The sequence below is a fragment of the Chiloscyllium plagiosum genome, chromosome 5 (assembly GCF_004010195.1).
Source record: "Chiloscyllium plagiosum isolate BGI_BamShark_2017 chromosome 5, ASM401019v2, whole genome shotgun sequence".
NCBI classification, from domain to species: Eukaryota; Metazoa; Chordata; class Chondrichthyes; order Orectolobiformes; family Hemiscylliidae; genus Chiloscyllium; species Chiloscyllium plagiosum.
This window is the reverse complement of record NC_057714.1, coordinates 53,553,056-53,571,568: the sequence shown is the minus strand read 5'-3', so window position 1 is coordinate 53,571,568 and position 18,513 is coordinate 53,553,056. Positions and strand designations below refer to the sequence as shown.

General features: G+C 41.4%; 1 protein-coding gene across 1 annotated transcript in view; it reads right to left on the bottom strand.

The window, feature by feature from the left end:
* The window catches only part of LOC122550249 (polycystic kidney disease protein 1-like 1), a 291,308-nt gene that overhangs the window by 131,933 nt on the left and 140,862 nt on the right, over window positions 1–18,513 (bottom strand). The window contains exons 23-25 of the mRNA XM_043691004.1: window positions 17,659–17,819; window positions 15,319–15,732; window positions 1,147–1,254 (exon numbers count right to left, since the gene is read on the bottom strand). Of these exons, the coding sequence (XP_043546939.1) occupies window positions 1,147–1,254; window positions 15,319–15,732; window positions 17,659–17,819 (683 nt within the window). The remainder of the gene's footprint in view (window positions 1–1,146; window positions 1,255–15,318; window positions 15,733–17,658; window positions 17,820–18,513) is intronic.

The window sequence follows — 18,513 nt, the reverse complement described above, 5'->3', positions numbered from 1 at the left end:
GTAGCAGTAATATTATACTCTGCATTCTGTTCTTTTATCTAGATGTACTTATGTGATGTATGATTTGTCTGTTTAGCACACCAAACAATGCTTTTCACTGTATATTGGTACATGTGATAATAAATCAAATTAAATCAAAATCATTTGGGCTAAGTGAGGGGCAACATTATAATGTTATAGAAGTAGAAGTAGGAAGGGTTAGGAGCTCAAAACCATTGTTAAGGCTGGCAAAATCAATGAGTATTAATTAATGAACGTAATTCTCCCTGGGACAAACGCCAGGTTAGACAGACTTATGGTTGACACTGTCTGTTAAAATTTATGTTATTGACTGTGTCCCTAAAAAGCAGGGTCACAAACATCTAAAAACTAACTAACATTGTTCAGATTTAATTCACCCATGGTACATGGGCACCACTGGCTAGGCATCATTTATTGCCTATCTCTGGTTGTCCTTGTGAAGGTAGTGATGAGCTGCTTCTGGAACAACTGCAGTCTGTGTGCTGTAAATAGACTCACAATACTGTTAGGGAAGGAATTCCAGGATTTTGACCCAACGAAACTGAAGGAACGAGATTATATATTTCCAAGACAGAATGGTAAGTGACTTGGAGGGGAACTTGCAGGTGCTGGTCTTCCCATGTATCTGCTGCCCTTCTCCTTTGTGATAGGGAGGGTTCATGGATTTGGAAGGTGCTGTCTAAGGACCTTTGGTGAATTCCTGCAGTATACCTTGGAGATGGTGCACATGCAGCTACTGAATGTCAATAGTCGAGGGAGTGGATGTTTGTGGACATGGTGTCAATCAAATGGGCTGGTTTATCCTGGATGGTATCAGACTTTGAGAGTTGTTGGAACAGCACGGATTTGGGTAAGACAAGCGTATTCCATTATACTCTGCACTAGTGCATTGTAGATGGCGGATAGGCTTTGGGGAGACAGGAGGTGAGTTACTCTCCGCAGTATTTCCAGCCTTGACTTACTCTTGTTGCCAGTGTATTTATGTGGCTAGTCCAGTTCAGTTTCTGGTTAACTGTAAGTTTTGCTTTTCATGATGACCATAGGAAGAGCTTCACAATCCAAGTGATATTAAACAAAATTTTAAATGCCCAAAATAATCTGATGCATTTATTAAGTATATCTTACCTCCGTTTTCAGTAACACTGGTCTCTGAGAGGTGAAGCTGTGATCCATTGCTTTCTATGCCATTTATAATGGGAGAGGTTATAGGTATTGCTGAGATCTGCAAACTCTCTGAAATTGAAGAGAAGTTCTGACTGATGGTGGCATTCGAAAGTTTGAATAACATGTGAACCAAAACGCAATCATATGAACATATCATCATTTTGAAATACAAAGCTACCGAGCTAGTTAGCACAGTTTTCTCTTGCTGAGTACCCAGTTGGCTTGATCGAACGGGCAGTTGCAGGATCCAGGGAGTGGAGAATTTTCAAAATCCTAATTAGTTACCTTAAATATAACATTAAGAGTAGGTAAATTAGATCCTGAAACACAAAAGTATTATTTCCAGAGTCATACTGAAAGAAAGAAACTGATTCTGTAGAATAATGAGATTAAAATCAGAAGCATATATGACAATGATATAGTAATTCTGGATTAGTGCTGCTGGAAGAGCACAGCAGTTCAGGCAGCATCCGAGGAGCAGTAAAATCGACGTTTCGGGCAAAAGCCCTTCATCAGGAATAAAGGCAGAGACCCTGAAGCGTGGAAAGATAAGCTAGAGGAGGGTGGGGGTGGGGAGAAAGTAGCATAGAGTACAATAGGTGAGTGGGGGAGGGGATGAAGGTGATAGGTCGGTGGCGGGGAGAAGGTGGAGTGGATAGGTGGAAAAGAAGATAGGCAGGTAGGACAAGTCATGGGGACAGTGCTGAGCTGGAAGTTTGGAACTAGGGTGAGGTGGGGGAAGGGGAAATGAGGAAACTGTTGAAGTCCACATTGATGCCCTGGGGTTGAAGTGTTCCGAGGCGGAAGATGAGGGGTTCTTCCTTCAGGCGTCTGGTGGTGAGGGAGCGGCAGTGAAGGAGGCCCAGGACTTAATGTGAGAGTCACATGAGTACGTAGAGATATAACATAGAAAATAGAATAGTACAACATGGTACTGGCCCTTCAGCCTACGATGTTGTGCCGAACACTTATCTTAATCTAAATTCAACCTAACCTACACACCCCTCAATTTATTGCCATCCATGCGCTTGTCCAGCAGTCGCTTAAATGTCCCTAATGTTTCTGACTCTACTACAACTGCTGGCAGTGCATTTCACACACCCGCCACTCTCTGCGTAAAGAACCTACCTCTGACATCTTCCCTCAACCTTTCTCCGATCACCTTAAAATTGTGTCCCCTCGTGAGAGCCATTTCTGCCCTGAGGAAAAGTCTCTGGCTATCTACACTATCTACGCCTCTCATTACCTTGTACACCTCTGTCAAGTCGCCTCTCTTCCTTCTTCTCTCCAGTGTGAAAAGCCCGAGCTCACTCAATCTCTCTTCATAAGACAAGCCCTCCAATCCAGGCAGCATCCTGGTAAATCTCCTCTGTACCCTCTCTAAAGCATCTACATCCTTCCTATAATGAGGCAAGCAGAACTGAACACAATATTCCAAGTGTAGTCTAACCAGGGTTTTATACAGCTGCTGCAAAACCTCTCAGCTCTTAAACTCAATCCCTGTGTTAATGAAAGTCAAAACACCATACACCTTCTTAACAACCCTATCAACTTGGGTGGCAACTTTGAGGGATCTATATACATGAACCTCAAGATCCACACTGCCAGGAATCCTTGTCTTTAACCTCATATTCAGCATTCAAGTTCGACCTTCCAAAATGAATCACTTCACATTAATCCATTTTGAACTCCATCTGCCACTTTTCAGTTCTGCATCCTGTTAATGTTTTCTTGTACCCTGCAACAGCCCTCAACACTATCTACAACACCACCGACCTTTGTGTTATAGGCAAACTTACTAACGCACCCTTCCACTTCTTCATCCAAGTCATTTATAAAAACTACAAAGCACCGAGACCCAAGAATAGATCCCTGTGGGACACTTCTGGTCACCGACCTCCAGGCAGAATACTTTTCATCCACTACCACTCACTATCTTCTTTCAGCCAGCCAATTCTGTATCCCAACAGCCACATTTCCCTATATCCCATACCTCCTAACTTTCTGAATGAGCCTACTGTGGGGAACCTTATCAAATGCCTCACTGAAATCCATATGCACCATATCCACTGCTCAACCTTCGTCAACTTGTCTCATCACATCCTCAAAGACTTGTGAGGCATAACCTGCTCCTGACAAAGCCATGCTGACTATCTTTAATCAAACTATGTTTTTCCAAATAGTCATAAACCCTCTCTCTCAGAATAATTTCCAGTACCTTGCTTACCACAGAAGTTAAGACTGACTGGTCAAGAATTCCCAGGGATTTCCCTATTCCCTTTCTGAAACAGAGGAATGAATGCACCTCCCTCCAATCACTGGTACTATTCCCATGGAGAGTGAGGATGCAAAGATCATTGCCAGAGACACAGCAATCTCATTCCACACTTCCTGTAGTAACCTTGGATATATCTGGTCCAGCCCTGGGACTTATCTATCTTCATATTTCCCACAATTTCCAGCACATCCACTTTCTTAATATCTAACATGATCCATGGTCTTCTCACCATAATCAAGGTCCCTCTCTCTAGTGAATACTGAAGCAAAAAAACTCATTTAGAGCCTTCCTTACCTCTTCAGATTCCAGGCATAAGTTCCTCCCATTATCCCTGATTGGCCCTACCCTCTCTCTGACCATTCTCTTATTCTTCATGTAAGCGTAGAAAATCTTTAGGTTTTCCCTAATCCTTCCCGTCATGGCTTTTTCGTTCCCCTTCCAAGTTCTCCTCAGTCCATTTTCGAGTTCTTTCCTAGCTACCTCATAATCCTCTAAAGCTGGGCCAGATCCTTGCTTCCTCAACCTTAAGTAAGCTTCCTTCTTCCTCTTGACGAGAAACTCCTGTGCTCTTGTCATTCAAGACTCCTTCACCTTACCATTCCTTGCCAGTCTCAGTGGGACAAAGTTATCCAACACTCATAACAAGTGCTCCTTAAACAGGCTCCATATCTCTGTTCTGCATTTTCTGGAAAACAATTGTTCCCAACTTATACTCCACAGCTCCTGTCTAATAGCAGTATAGATTTCCCTCCCCAAATTCTTAAAAGTGAAAAGATGCTCTAACCACATGAAGAAAATTTATGTAAAAATCTAACTGTAACTAATGATTTCATGCATAAAAAGATCATAGTCTACAATCAGATAATTTTGGGAAACTAACCAAACTCAGAAGAGGAACATTCACTGATTCTTTCTCCACTGATTCTTCCAGATGTTTCTGTATTGCCCGCAATTTTATTGTGCTGAATTGTACCAAGAACCAGTTAAGTCTCAATTTTGCAGAGTACCTGGACAGTTTCTCTCCATGAGCGTGAGGTCATCTCATGCCATTTTCAGCTGACAATCTCATTTATTATGGACCATGCCTCTCTGGTGCTATGCTAGCACTATTCTACATTCACCTGTAGGAGAAGTATTTATCACTGCTGGGACTTCCCAGAAATTTCACCACCAGTATCATTCTTAAAGCTCAGCTGTGCTCCAGGCCAACTGTGGCCAGCCACAAAAAGCAACCCTTCATAAGGTGGGAGGAAATGAGAAAGAAAATCTTCTGAGGGCACGCACGTGGTACAGCTGGCAGCTCAATGCAAAGAGAATCTCAGATTCATAAATGCATTGCTAATTTACCTCATCACCTGGCTATGCAACTGTCTCTGTAACTGCAGCTACAATCACCATTGGTTGCCTGTCCTCAACACTATTCCCTCTTAGACCTCTCTTTCTACTCTTTCTTAATGCCCAGTATAGCACCTTATCTTGTCATTGATCAGTGTGGAAGCATCACTTGTTGGAAAGCCAACTGGGGGAAACATTCACTTTTATTTAAACATCAGAAAAAGGAAGAAAAAAAATATCAAAGGCAGCATTGCTCCTCAGAAAAAAACAATGGCTGCTTGTCTTCTGAGCAACAACAAATTGTTGAACAATAAAGTTGCTCACACAACAACAAAAACGTCAATTAACGATCACTTCAACTAATTCAAATATTTTGGAACCAGATGTCAATAAAGGTCTGACTTGTTGCACCGGAAACTTCACCGCTCTAACAAACTGAAGGTAAGATTTCTCTGGCTCAATGTCCTCATCGTCCTCCTCAGAAAACTACTCTCCCAGTTCTTCATTGTCGATTGCATCCTTTGAGTGTTGATACAGCAGTACAATGTGCAAGAATTATGCAGCACACTCCATCCAAAATGCACAGCAAGGTCCCCTCCAGACCGATGCAAAAATCAAAACCTCATTTCAAGAAGCCTATAATTTACTTTATAGTGACCATGTTGGAAGAATGGGTTGTGCTGTTCCTATGCTCAGTCTCAGTCACAGTGTACTTAATGGAGTCATCAGCTAGGGTTCATAGCTGCATTACCAGATGATGATCTCAACGCAATGTGTGTGGTCAGTTGTTCTTTGCACATGGAGGAGGTGAGGTATATTGGTAAAACTTACTGCACAGGCTGGAACACTGATCTCGTCACAGGAAAATGAGTGATAGGCCACAAACTGCCTTAATATCAACCATGATACGTTTTGGGTTTCAGGATGGAAAAACTCCATTAATGTATCCAGTGGATCCTTAGAGGCAGACAGCCACATAAATCTTGGGGTAGCTGTCATCTTGATGTTCACCAGGATAGGATTGCCACCCATCCCTTCAGGTCACAATTCCCACTCCAGAAATGACATCATTCTGCAATGGTATCTTGGGACAACTTCTGTTCATACATTGCTCATCTGAAGGAAATGGCATTTAGGACTTCAGGCTCGGCTCTGTGACTCCTGTACCTCACCATTTCCTGAAGGGACCTTTGGCTGCTGGACGTTATGGCTGATCCTCAACCTCCTGGTGCATCCATTCCTCTTCTACTTCTCTGTGTCTTTGCTGCACTGCAGCTTAACGATGATGACCCCTGCTGTGGCTAGATTCATTGGTCACCATTCCAATAAAGCTATGTGGAGAACATCATAAACATAATAGGTTCTCAACAATATAAGCATGTGGTATCCGCATCCCACACAAATGCCAGTTTAGCATTGTTCCCGGTATGGTGCAACATGGAAGACTCTGATAAGAAGCATTGCGGTTCAGTAGATTAGCACTGTTACCTCACAGTGTCAGAGACCTGCATTTGATTCCAGCCTATGATTCCTGATGTCTTCATCCTGTACTGTAAGTACCTCATCAATGCATTCATCCTTGAAGAGATTCATATCACCCACACATAGTGTCCACATCCTCAAACAGAAATTGAAGCTCAATAACTCCACCTACATTGGGTATTGTGGCAGCCATTTTCCACTTCTATTGCATATTTGCAATTCAGATGAAAATGGAAGACAGTATTGATCATGCTTTGTAGAATGAGTTGCAGGCTTAGTCTGGTGATCTGTGCAACACTTCCAGCCTTCATGTTCTTTTCCCTCGCACTCCCTGTTGACTCCATCAGTTCTGCACTTGCACACATTCTCACTCAACTCTTTCATTTAAGTCTTCATCTCCCAACATTACTTCCAAGGCCCAGTCCTTCAGCTTAGCCATACCAGCCTACATGATGCATTGTCCCCCACACTGAGGCCAGGGCTGTGTCACATCACAATAACCTCCCCTCCAGCGTAACCCATGTCATCCAATGTCTGATCTCAGCATGAACAGGGGATGCAATGTCTCAGGCAGCACGTGGAGGAGGTCGAATGGCGGACCATGACATTGGAGACCACAGCCGAATCCTCGGCAAGACGGATCCAGGCACTGGAGAGGTAGGTATGGGCCTTAGTGGAGTGGGTCGGTAGTCTTGAAAATCAAGGTCAGAGGAGGAATATCCGTGTTATTGGGCTTGTGGAGCAAGAAAAAGGGGATCAGCCAGTCAGCTCTTTTGAGCAATGGCTGCCACAGTTCTTGGGATGGGAAGCTGAGGTGGATCAAAGATTCACCGGGTTACAGTTCACAGGCTGGTCCTAGTGTGATTCCAGTTATATATAAACAAGCAAAGCCTATCAGAAGCTTCCAGAATGCTGGGGAAGGATTCACAGGGCCTGATTTACGAGGGATTGAAGATGATGTTTTTTCAGGACTTTTCTGCACCTGTGATCCATAAGAGGAAGAACTTTGATGAAATAAAGAAGAGGCTGAGAGATTTGGATATTCTGTACTCTGTAAAGTACCCAGTAGTGTTACATTTCAGCCACAGACTGTCTGTGCATGTCTTTGATTCATCAGAAAAGGCAAAAGAATTTTGGACACTTTAAAATAGTTCAAGAAATATGGACAATAATGGTTCTTTTTTTTTCTGTCGTTTGCTTCATTCATCTGGTTTTGCCCCTTTAATGTGTTTCTTTTTCTTTTCCTTTCTCACTTTTTTTGGGGTTTGGAAGCATTATTGGAATTTTCTTTTGGTTTGATTTTTACCAATAATAATGGGTGTCAATGTATGGGTGGGATGGGTGAAATGTCCACTTCTAACTTCTTTGTTTGAAAGATTTATGTATTCTTTACTTTTTGTTTGCCTGGGTTTGGGGCACGGTATGGAAAATAAAGAGCATGAAAGCAGGGGGAAGGGTTAAAGCATGAAGCCACTGGCGATCTGTGACAAGGGATCTGTGCAATGCTGCACTAGTTAAAAGGTCACTGTGGCAGGATGGAATAAGAGTAGTGGAATGCTTCTACACCAATTAGCAGAATCAGGTGAAAAGTCACTATGGTGGGATGAGATAACAACAATTAGTAAAGTCAGCCTCACCTGCTAAATATCATCATGGCGGGTTGGGACAGGTCATGACAATAAATATTTAGGACATGACATTAAATATTTAATTTATAGCACAGTCAGCCTGCTTGAGAGCCTTGTGGCAGAACATGACATTAAATATTTAATCAGTAGTTTGCAGGGTCGGCCTCGGACAGGAGACCCAATGGGAGATGGGGTAATAAAATATCTAATCATGACATTAGAATAATATTAAGTAGAATGTAGGAAAAACTACAGTGGCAGAAGTAGAGAGATAATAGGAACTAACATTGGTTTATTGTATATCTGGAGTAAAGTAATTCTGACTAACACAGTTGGGCATGCTGAGAAGCGAACAAAAACATGATAACAAAAAGGTATAAAGAGCCACAGACCCTGAGGTTCGGGAGCATTCAAGAATTCACTTTGAGTGTCACAGTTTATTGTCTGCAAATAAAAGGCCTACTTCATGAAGAACTCTACGCATTTCCTGGTGATTCTCTACATTCTCTCCACAATGGATTCAGCTAGAAGGAGCCATGGAGGTGTTTGTAGGTAGTGTGAGTGCCCCCTATGGGCAAGGGGGAACATCTCCTAACATCTGTTTTTTTTGTCTTGGTTTATTGTTGGTGTAGTTTTTAGAAGTTTTGTTTTAGGGTTTCTATAATTGTGAGTCTTTCATTGTTTCCACTCGGCACGTTGCGAATCAAGTTCTTCCTCTCGGGAGGTCACAGGCTATTTCACACAGTTATGGCTAATTGCTCATTTAAATGGTGCACCTGGAATATTAAGGTGAGTCACTCACCAATTAAGAGAAATAAAGTACTTTTGAGTCTTAAAAAGGAGAGGGTTGATGTTGTTCTGTTGCAAGAAAGCCATCTTGATGACAAGGAACATCTAAAGTTACAGCAGTCGGGTTTCGACTGGGTGTTCTTTTCATTTTTTAATTCTAAAAGCAGAAAAATGGCTATACTCATTCAGAAGAATCATCTATTTCAGTTCATTGATCAAACTAAGGGAGAATATGGGTGGTTTATGATCATGGTGAGGAGTACAGTATTCTGAATGTTTACTCCCCCCCCCCCGGCACACCCCCTTAAATTTTTAACAGTTGCACTTTCCAGGTTGGTGGCCCTAGGAACGCACCACACAATTACGGTGGGGGGACTTTCATAGTCTCATGGATCCCAAATTGGACAGGGTGCCCAGGGGTCTCCTGAGCACCTCCCCGCAATCTAAACAACTGGTGCACTTATGTGGGGATTTGGGATTGGTGGACGGATGGAGATGCCTTTACCCAGCAGCTAGGGACTTGACCTTTTTCTCCAATCCGCACAAGTGCTACACAAGGATTGGTCTATTTATTGCTCCATCGGTTTGTTTGGATTCGGTGCTGTCCTGTAAAATTGGGAACATAGCTATTTCTGATCATGCAGCAGTGCATTTGGAGGTTAAGGCCAAGGGTAATGTGGTAGGCTCACGGCATTGGTGCATGGACTCTTTTCTCCTGAAGGACAGTAAGTTTATAGAGTACTTTTCGCAGGAGTTTAAAATGTTCTTGGATATCAATTCGGGTACAGCCAGTAACCCATCAATGTTCGGGGAGACTGCCAAGGCCTATGCAAGGGGTATAATTGTCTCTTATTCAGTGAGTCAGAATTGACGGAGGGGAGAGGAGCAGTATATGCTTGAGGCCCAGCTGAAGGCAGCTAAGACTGCATACTTTGACATGCCATCTGTGATGAAGTTACAGCAGGTCACAGCTCTTCAGGCTACTCTGAACTCTACGCTTACTCAGACAGCGAAGAGAGAGATCTCTTTTGCGAAACAAAGGCTATTTGAGTATGATGACAAGCCAGGTAATAACTTGGCATATTGAGCTAGGAAGAAGAGTGCCCCCCAATTTATTACATCTATTAGAGAGCATTAGAGAGCATACCAGTACTCTTACTTGTGATTCCAAAAAGATCAACGTGGCATTTAGGAAAGTGTACTCTGAGCTGTATTGGTCAGAGGGTTGGTTGGTGAAGATGGAATCTCCGGAGCAAGGATCCCTTTTGAATGGTCCCTTGACAGTGCAAGAGATACAGGAGGCAGCGGCAAGGCAGCTCCAAAGTGGTAAGGCACCCGGCCCAGATGGCTTTCCGAGTGCGTTTTATAAGGAATTTATGAATATGTTGGCTGGGCCAATGTTGGGCATGTACAATTATTCGTACAGTCAGGACTGCCTCTCGCCCTCTTTGAAAGAAGCTAATATTTCTCCCAATCTCAAGACAGGAAAAGCCCTGGAGGATTGAGCTACGTACAGGTCCATCTCATTGCTAAACTCGGATTTTAAAATTCTGTCTAAGACACTAGCGCTGAGATTGGAGAAGGTGTTGCCCTCTATTGTAAAGAAGGACCAGACAGGTTTTATTAAGGACAGTAGGCCCTTTAATAACATTATCAGAGTACTGAACATGGTCCAGGTGTGCCCGCAGAGGTCAATTCCGGGCTTGGTGGTCTTCCTTGATGCAGAGAAGGCATTTGACCGGGTGGAATAACAATACCCTTTTTATGTTCTGGAGCGGATTTGGTGTTGGTGGGGTCTTTGCTAGGTGGATGGAAGTGTTACATAGCAATCCTGTGGCAGCAGTCCTTACTCATGGTATAAGGTCTGGTAATTTCAGTATTGGTAGAGGCAGCCAACAAGGTTGTCCACTCTCACCGCTGTTGTTTACGCTGGTGATTGAGCCACTGGTGGAGGCTATCCAATATAGTCGCCCCGGAGGTGGGATCAAGGCAGGGGGATGGGGTGTAGAAGATCACCCTTTACACAGATAATGGTCTCCTTCTCCTAACAAACCCGACAATGTCTGTGCCTCGTTTAGTACAAATGTGTCAATTTATTTGGCCTCTTTCTTGGGCTAGAAGATCAATTTTATGAACTGGAGGCCATACCTGTGGGGGGTCTTGGGGGAATTCCCGATCTTAGAAGTGGAATCCAATTCTCTTTCGGGTTGTCACAGGGAGGTTTTCTGTACCTAGGCATTTTCATTACCCCAGCCTTTGACTAATTATACAAGGCTAATTTTGTGCATTTGCTTGAGAAGATAAGGCAGGACTTTCAGCGTTGGGAGGTTTTTCCAATATTTTGGTTGGGTCAAATAGCTCTTGTTGAAATGAATGTTCTTCCTCGCTTATTAATCTCATGTGAATGCTCCCTCTGATGTTGCCTAGGCAAATGTTGTGGAGACTTAATGGTTGGCTTGGTTCTTTGATTTGGCATCGCAGGCGACCTCTCATTAAGCCTGCCAAATTGCAGCTTCCCAGGGAATGGAGGGGTTAGACTTTTCAGATTTTGAGAAATATCAAATAAGCTCCATATTATCCTTTGTGAATGACTGGGCTTGTCAGGATCCCAGTTAAACTCAAAAGTATCTGTAACATATTCTTAATATTCTCAAATACCCCAATTGGAAGTCAGCTGATAACACTTTTTGTTTTCGAAATAATCAGGATGAGCAGAGACCAATAACAGTTCTCCCACCAACAAGATCAGCTGATATTGTACAGCTGATTTTCTATTTCAAGTTTGAAAATTGATTCAGATTCAGATTAAAAATCACACTAAAAGCTTAGAATACACAAAAGTGCTTCTTGGTACATTCTCAAAGCATGATGGGAAATGAAGCCAAAACAGTCAATGATGGGATATGAAACCAATTCTGTTGGAACTTATTTAAAAACATAGGTTGTAAAACTGAAAGAACTCAACAAGGATGAACAGCATCCTCAGGATGAAAGGGACCAGACAGGGAGAATGCAAAGCCATTGTGATAACAACATTGCACAGGGTTAATGAGCACATGAAAAGGACATGTGCAGGGCTAGTATAGCTTTGGTTATTGATAAGGATTTAAATGCTAAGATAGCCAATGACAAGTTTACAGTAAAAACATTACAATTAAATGTGAGAATTAAGACTATAAATTGTCACGCTGACTGCTTCAGGCAGACTCGGTGGACTTTTGGCCAAGTATATCTCCAACGTAAACAACACAAACAGAACTTGCTGGAATAGCTCCGCACATCTGGCAGTATCTATGGCAAGAAATCACAGATGACATTGTGAGTCCACTGATCCTTCCTCAGAACTACCTGAACTACCACAACAAAGCTCCAAAATTGAATAAGATGCAAGCATTAGCACTGTGAACTTATAAACATACTGATTGCAACATTCCATTTCTATAAGTGGAGCCAAGAATGAGAGAAGCACACTGTCAGCTTGCTCAGGTTTTTAGTTGTCCAATGACTGGAGTTACTCGCAAGTGCAATACAGGAGCTATTATACTGGTAGGGCTGAAAAGCTTTGAAAAGTTTCACTGATACCAATCTTTCTCGTCAGTAATAGTCTAAGATGCTGATGTTGTGTGGAGAAGAATATTCACACTAAGTCTTCAGCAGTCTCAAATTTGATGATTCATTAGATATTACTTAACAGCTAGTTACATTAAATCTGAGATACATCATGTGAGATATCAGGCTCAACTTAAGAGTAAGTTAAGTAAGTTACTGCATGGAAGAATTCTCACATAGCTTTGGTAAAAATATAGAACAGGTTAGTTCCTCCCAAGAGCATATCTAATGGACAGAGCTCATCTTGTGATGTCAGCTGACCCTTTCAGGTATTAAATGCTTAGACAACAGGAGCCATAAGAAGGTTGATAGATAATTAGCAGTGCACGGTGGCACAGTGGTTAGCACTGCTGCCTCACAGCGCCAGAGACCTGGGTTCAATTCCCGCCTCAGGCGACTGACCGTGTGGAGTTTGCACGTTCTCCCCGTGTCTGCGTGGGTTTCCTCCGGGTGCTCCGGTTTCCTCTCACAGTCCAAAGATGTGCAGGTCAGGTGAATTGGCCATGCTAAATTGCCCGTAGTGTTAGGTAAGGGGTAACTGTAGGGGTATGGGTGGGTTGCGCTTCGGTGGGTCGGTGTGGACATGTTGAGCCGAAGGGCCTGTTTCCACATTGTTATGTAATCTAATCTAATCTAAACTTTCTGGCAGGGCAAACAGTTATAGGTCTGTTAGCAAGGACTAAAGGAAGGTGAATACAACAGTGTACCCAGTGGCCAAATAGTAACTGAAGACACATTTTAGTCATTAGCTTAAGTCAATTTCCACTACCCACCAAATGTGCATGGTCCATTTTAATAGATAATCAAGGCTGCATTATACAAGTTCTTTTTTGTTTCCATGTTACCAGACGTGACTTTAGAGATTCGGAAAGTAAATTTAAACTTAGAATACTTATTAGCACTTTTGTATCAGTATTTCAACTTGCAAAATCATACACAAATCTTAAACGTGGTCTGAGCATAGTACACATTTCTTGGACTTATTTATCTACTTTTTGTTGACATTATTTTATGGTTATGCTTTCCCTATTAGAGTTAATTGACATGCCTCCAAGTAAAACGGCAGCAGATCGTCTGAAGAGGAAGAAAACATGTTGTGAGGTAAGGCATGTGATTTAACTGTATTTTAATGTCATTTATTTTGGAATTTGGTTTTGAACAAGTGGCATTTGGGTTTTGGTCCATGTGTTTGAAGGAATTTAATAATCAGCTTGAATGTATTTCTGTAGCCATGGTGATTATTTTTTTCTTAAAACAGTCTTGGCGAGATAGCTCTTGGATGATGATGGGAATTTGTTTTCTTTGGGAGAGTTTTTTTCAAGTGAACAAAGTAAAAAGTTGTGAGTTAAACTTTCAGTTTAGAAAGAGATTGATTTTCTTTTATTTAGGGATAATACCCACAACTTGAGACAATGCTTTTGGGTTTCAATTTCACAGATTTTGCACAATGAAGCTCAATGTGTAAGTCAATTGCTCCTGAAAAAGCATTTAGTTCAAACCCTGAAAGAGTTAGTTGAAGCTAAGAAAGTTTAAACTAGATTATATAACAAGATGATCAGACTCTCATGGCTAGGAAAGTGAAATCATAGCTAAACTTCTAAATAATTCTCTCATGTTTGAGGAATGTTGCTAGGAAAGATGAGGTTGCGTGTTTGCAAATACATATGTTTCCAAATGTGTTATATGTAAATATTTTAGCTTCATCAATTTATCTCCATTTCTTTTGCATAATAAACTTCTGTTTTATTGTGTGAACTAAGTCTGTAGTATAACATGCTTGTGTTCTAGTGAAAGACGACCTCTATAATACCAAAAGAAACAATGATCTATTAAGCCAGATTTCAATCTGGGATCTGACTTGTCTAGTAATACCTTCAGCTGGGATATAACAATGTGAATTAAGATGGAGAGTGGCTATAGTTATCCAGGAGAAATTGCTAAGGATGACAATTTGCACTGTATAACCAGTGATGATGTGCCAAAACTTTGAGATTTTCCTCAGAATAAGTCCTTGGAGGCAAATACTGAAAATTCAACAATGCAATCTGCTATGACTAACAAAAGAAAGAAAGCTTCATACACAGTTTGATATGTTTACTATAACAGAATTCAATACGTAACTCATGTAAAAATAATAAACATAAAGACACCATTAACTTATCAGACCACAGGGCTGTTCTCTCATTACAGAAAGACTACCGGTGGCGTTTTAAACTGAGGGTCACCATGCCTCGGGTGAGGGGAGAGTTTCAGAAGGAGAGTTCTTCATGGTAACCTCAAACTAGTGTTGAAATTGAACCCATGCTGTTGGCATCTCTCTGCATCACAAGCCAGCCGTCCAGCCAGCCGAGCGAACTGATCCCCAGAAATGATAAATATATTAAGTCGTATACGCATATCTGGGGAAGAGGTTTGCGTTGTCTCAGCCAGATATGTTTTCCATCAAGGTGTGATGGCAAAATTGCATGGGTGGCTACAGCCCGCCACCTTCCCATCCAACAGCAAGCTATTTCCCCATAATGTGCTGTGCGGATAAGACATTGTCCGGTCTGCTCCTATTAAGCCCTTAACCGACAAATTAATGGACAGCTAAGAGCCTACTTCCAACTCGCCACTATAATATGATGGTTGGTAGAAGGAGAGTTCTGGTACTGCTGGGATTACTCAGCTGTGAGCCAAACAGATAACATGATACCTCTTAAGGCAGGATTTCCTATCCCAGAGGGTTGAAGTCCATTACATAAGCTTAAGATGCATTACCACCACCATCACCCCCTCCCCCGCTAAACCAGTGAACTGGGGTGTCGAGAGGTGGCAGGGGGAAAGCTTTTTTAAAAGGTGGTGATCTTGTCTACTGAAGGATTAGCAGCATGACCCCATGCCGAGCAATAAAATTCAGCCCAAAACATATCACCTACACCAACATATGTTTTCAAGAAATTTACATATGCACATACACCCACATATACGTACTATCATACACTCTTGGGAATGAACATTTTAAAGATTTACCTGAAGCATTTGTTGACATGGCATTTCTTGGTAGCCTTGCACGAGGCCTCCCATTGAAGACTTGTTCCTCTGGCACTGGAAATGGGAATGGAGTTTGTGAGGTAGCGGCTCTTATTGTTCCGTTTGTTGCACTAATCGTGGAGGCATTGATTGCAATATCAGAAGGGGTTGAAGTTGTAGCAGTGCTGACCACTATGTCAGAATTATTTTGAACAACTGAGTCAATCCAAGCATCGACACTACCTTTGTTGATGTGGCTGGTTGTAGACTGAGCTCTTTGAGTACTGGTCCCATTCATAGCGGTACTTATTAACGTCTGGCCGCTGGAAGTCACCTCAGCTGAAGGTGCCACAGTCATGACAGGGCCATACAAACTTGATTGTAAATTGTCTACGACAAGTTTACAAAATGGAACTGTAAAACAAATACAGTTAATTAATACAGAAGTAAAATATTGCCAATACAGGAAACCTTCAGGAGGTTTGGCAGCATCACCTCTGGAGAGAGAAACAGAGTTAATATTATAGCAATTTTTATTGCGCATAATATTAAAGTGTTTGCCAAGTCTGGGAGGAAAGGTAAACTAGGCCAAACGTTAAATTCAGAGCTAACTGAATTTCTTTGAAAAGCGGTGATCAGTTTTTCTTGACTATTATTTTGAATGTCAGCATCAGTTTTGCAAATATCATTAGCAGTTATGTTGTAAATCACAAGTTTCATCAGTAAATAATCTTTTGAAGCAAAACCAGATATTAACAGCAATCTGAAAAATACAATGAAAAGCATGTGCCTCTTCTGTGTTGCAGGTAGGTCTCTAAGCCTTCATGCTTACTAAATGATGAAGATAGAAGCTTGTTAAAATGTACACACTAACAGCATTTTTTGGCAATTTTTGCTTGGCTTCCAATCTGATTCTTTATGTAATTCTCCTCAAGTTTCACGAGCTTGATGCCTAACATGCATGAAAACCTATCACCATGGAGGTAACGCATTGGGTGCCTGCTGTAGGATCTCCATTCTATTCCCAAAGGGACTCCCTGGTAAACTTAACTCCAGAGGAGTTAGGGATTTAATGTAGAGCCAAGGGTGGAAGTCCACTGGCAGCTTAGGAGTGCTGCTGGAGGGAGAAAGACAGTTAATGTTTTGAGTCCGATGTATCTTCTTCAGAGCTGATACAGTTGAGAATAATGCATTTTAAGTTTAGGTACATTTGTGAGGGTGCACAGAACACCCACAGTGAAATTTTATCAATTGAATTGATGAAACACGGAAGGCAGACGCAGAGGAGGAAAGCACTTTTTAAATTAAGAAACACTTAATTTAACATGATGCTGTAATCAGTATGTATGAAATGGTTGGATAACCAGAAATAAATGTCATTTAAAATAACAGCAATAGTCATTCATGGAAGTCATGACTGTTGATTTATTCCTTGCCTGATAGTCATACCTTTCAGGAAGAATCAGTGGGCAGCAAGAAGTGGAAACCTGAGCTAATTTTAATTCTCTGTCAGGAGCAATGTGAATGAACATCAAATATCACACCATGACTGCTGCCTCAGCTGAGATCAACTAATTCAAATGAGCTGGATGTTGAGCTTGTGACCTCTTTGATCTACACAACAAAATATAAGATCATAATATGTATAATTGAATCTAAATGTATGCAATTATTGTTTGAATGGTTTATTATAACAAACTACTATTACCATCATGAAGTGGCTGCATAATTACCGTTTATTAAATCAGATGCATGCGCAAGTGCAAAACCTGTTAACCAAGGAGAAGCAAAAACTCATATCCACCAGTTCTTGATGCCTCTCCTTTGACTGCTGGAGCAGGTTACCTCTGGCTGTTAACAGGTACACATCCACCCCGCAAAAGAAAATGCAGAAAAAAGTAAGGCAAATTCTTTGTAAAAATAAATAATGCTGCAATGTGACAATCCTTATTAGATGGTTAAGTTAATGGACAATGGACACAAGATTATTCGACCAATGTTCATTCACTCACAGAAATATGAGACACCAGCACAAATGCAAAAATGTTTCTTTTTTTGAAACCTTTATTTATATTCCACCACCAGGAAGAACGGAAACACCCAAGTGGCCAGTGAGAAGCAGTGCCCTTCAAATCAAAGGGCAATGTTGCGTGATCAAAAAAGTGAAGGGGAAGGCAGGGATTAAATCAAAATAGAGTTGGAGGGAGAAATAAAATACTCCACTCCCAGCGGTGCCCACCTCCCCCTGAACAGCTCGAGGGTGTTGGTGGACACCGCATGCTCAAAAATATCTCAAAGTTGATTTGTTAATTGACAGTCCCACAACACTTTGTGACTCACCATCAAGAGGATCAGTTTCGGTTGAATTCACAAGATATAATTTCCAAGAATACGAGAGATTCAAAGCTTCAGAACATTCCTCACACACAGCTTTGACAGAAAAAGCATTGTTCCAGTTGATGGAATTATTCAGACATTCAATACAGTAGATCTTCACCAGTCTGTGAAAGAGATCACTAAAGATTAATAGTTAATTCTTTCCTTTCCGCTCTCCCTCTCTCTTCAAAGATGGTGCAAAGATTAATTTTTCATGAGACATGAACATCACTATCAAGACTATAGTTTGTTGCCCATTCCTAATTGCCCTTGAACTGATTGACTTGCTAGGTCATTTCAGTTGGTACTGAAGATCAACCACACTGCAGATGGTCTAGAGCCACCTGTAGGCCAGTCTGGGACAGACAGATTTCCTTCCCTAAAGAACATTAGTGAGTCAAATTACGTTTTTACCACAATTGATGGCATTTTCAAGGTTTGTATTATGAACATGAGCTTTCAATTCCAGACTTATTCATTGCACTTAATTTTCACCAGGTTAGAATTTGAATCCATCTTCAGAGAGCCTGGGGATTCTGGATTACTTGTCCCAGTGATATGACCGTATCTCACCAACTCCCCATGGACTCAAATAAAACAGTGAAAACATAATTACACAAGTGAAAAAGTAAAATGATATTCAGGTTATTTCCTGCTCATTCCTATATTGCAAATAATTTTTAAAATGTGGGTATTGTGATTTTATGAATCAAGACAGTTTTCTTAGAAGGTGAGACAAAATGGAGGCAATAATTCCGATAGCTAATCGGAGAGATAAACAGAATATAGCTAAATGTCAAGAAATGTACATTTATTATA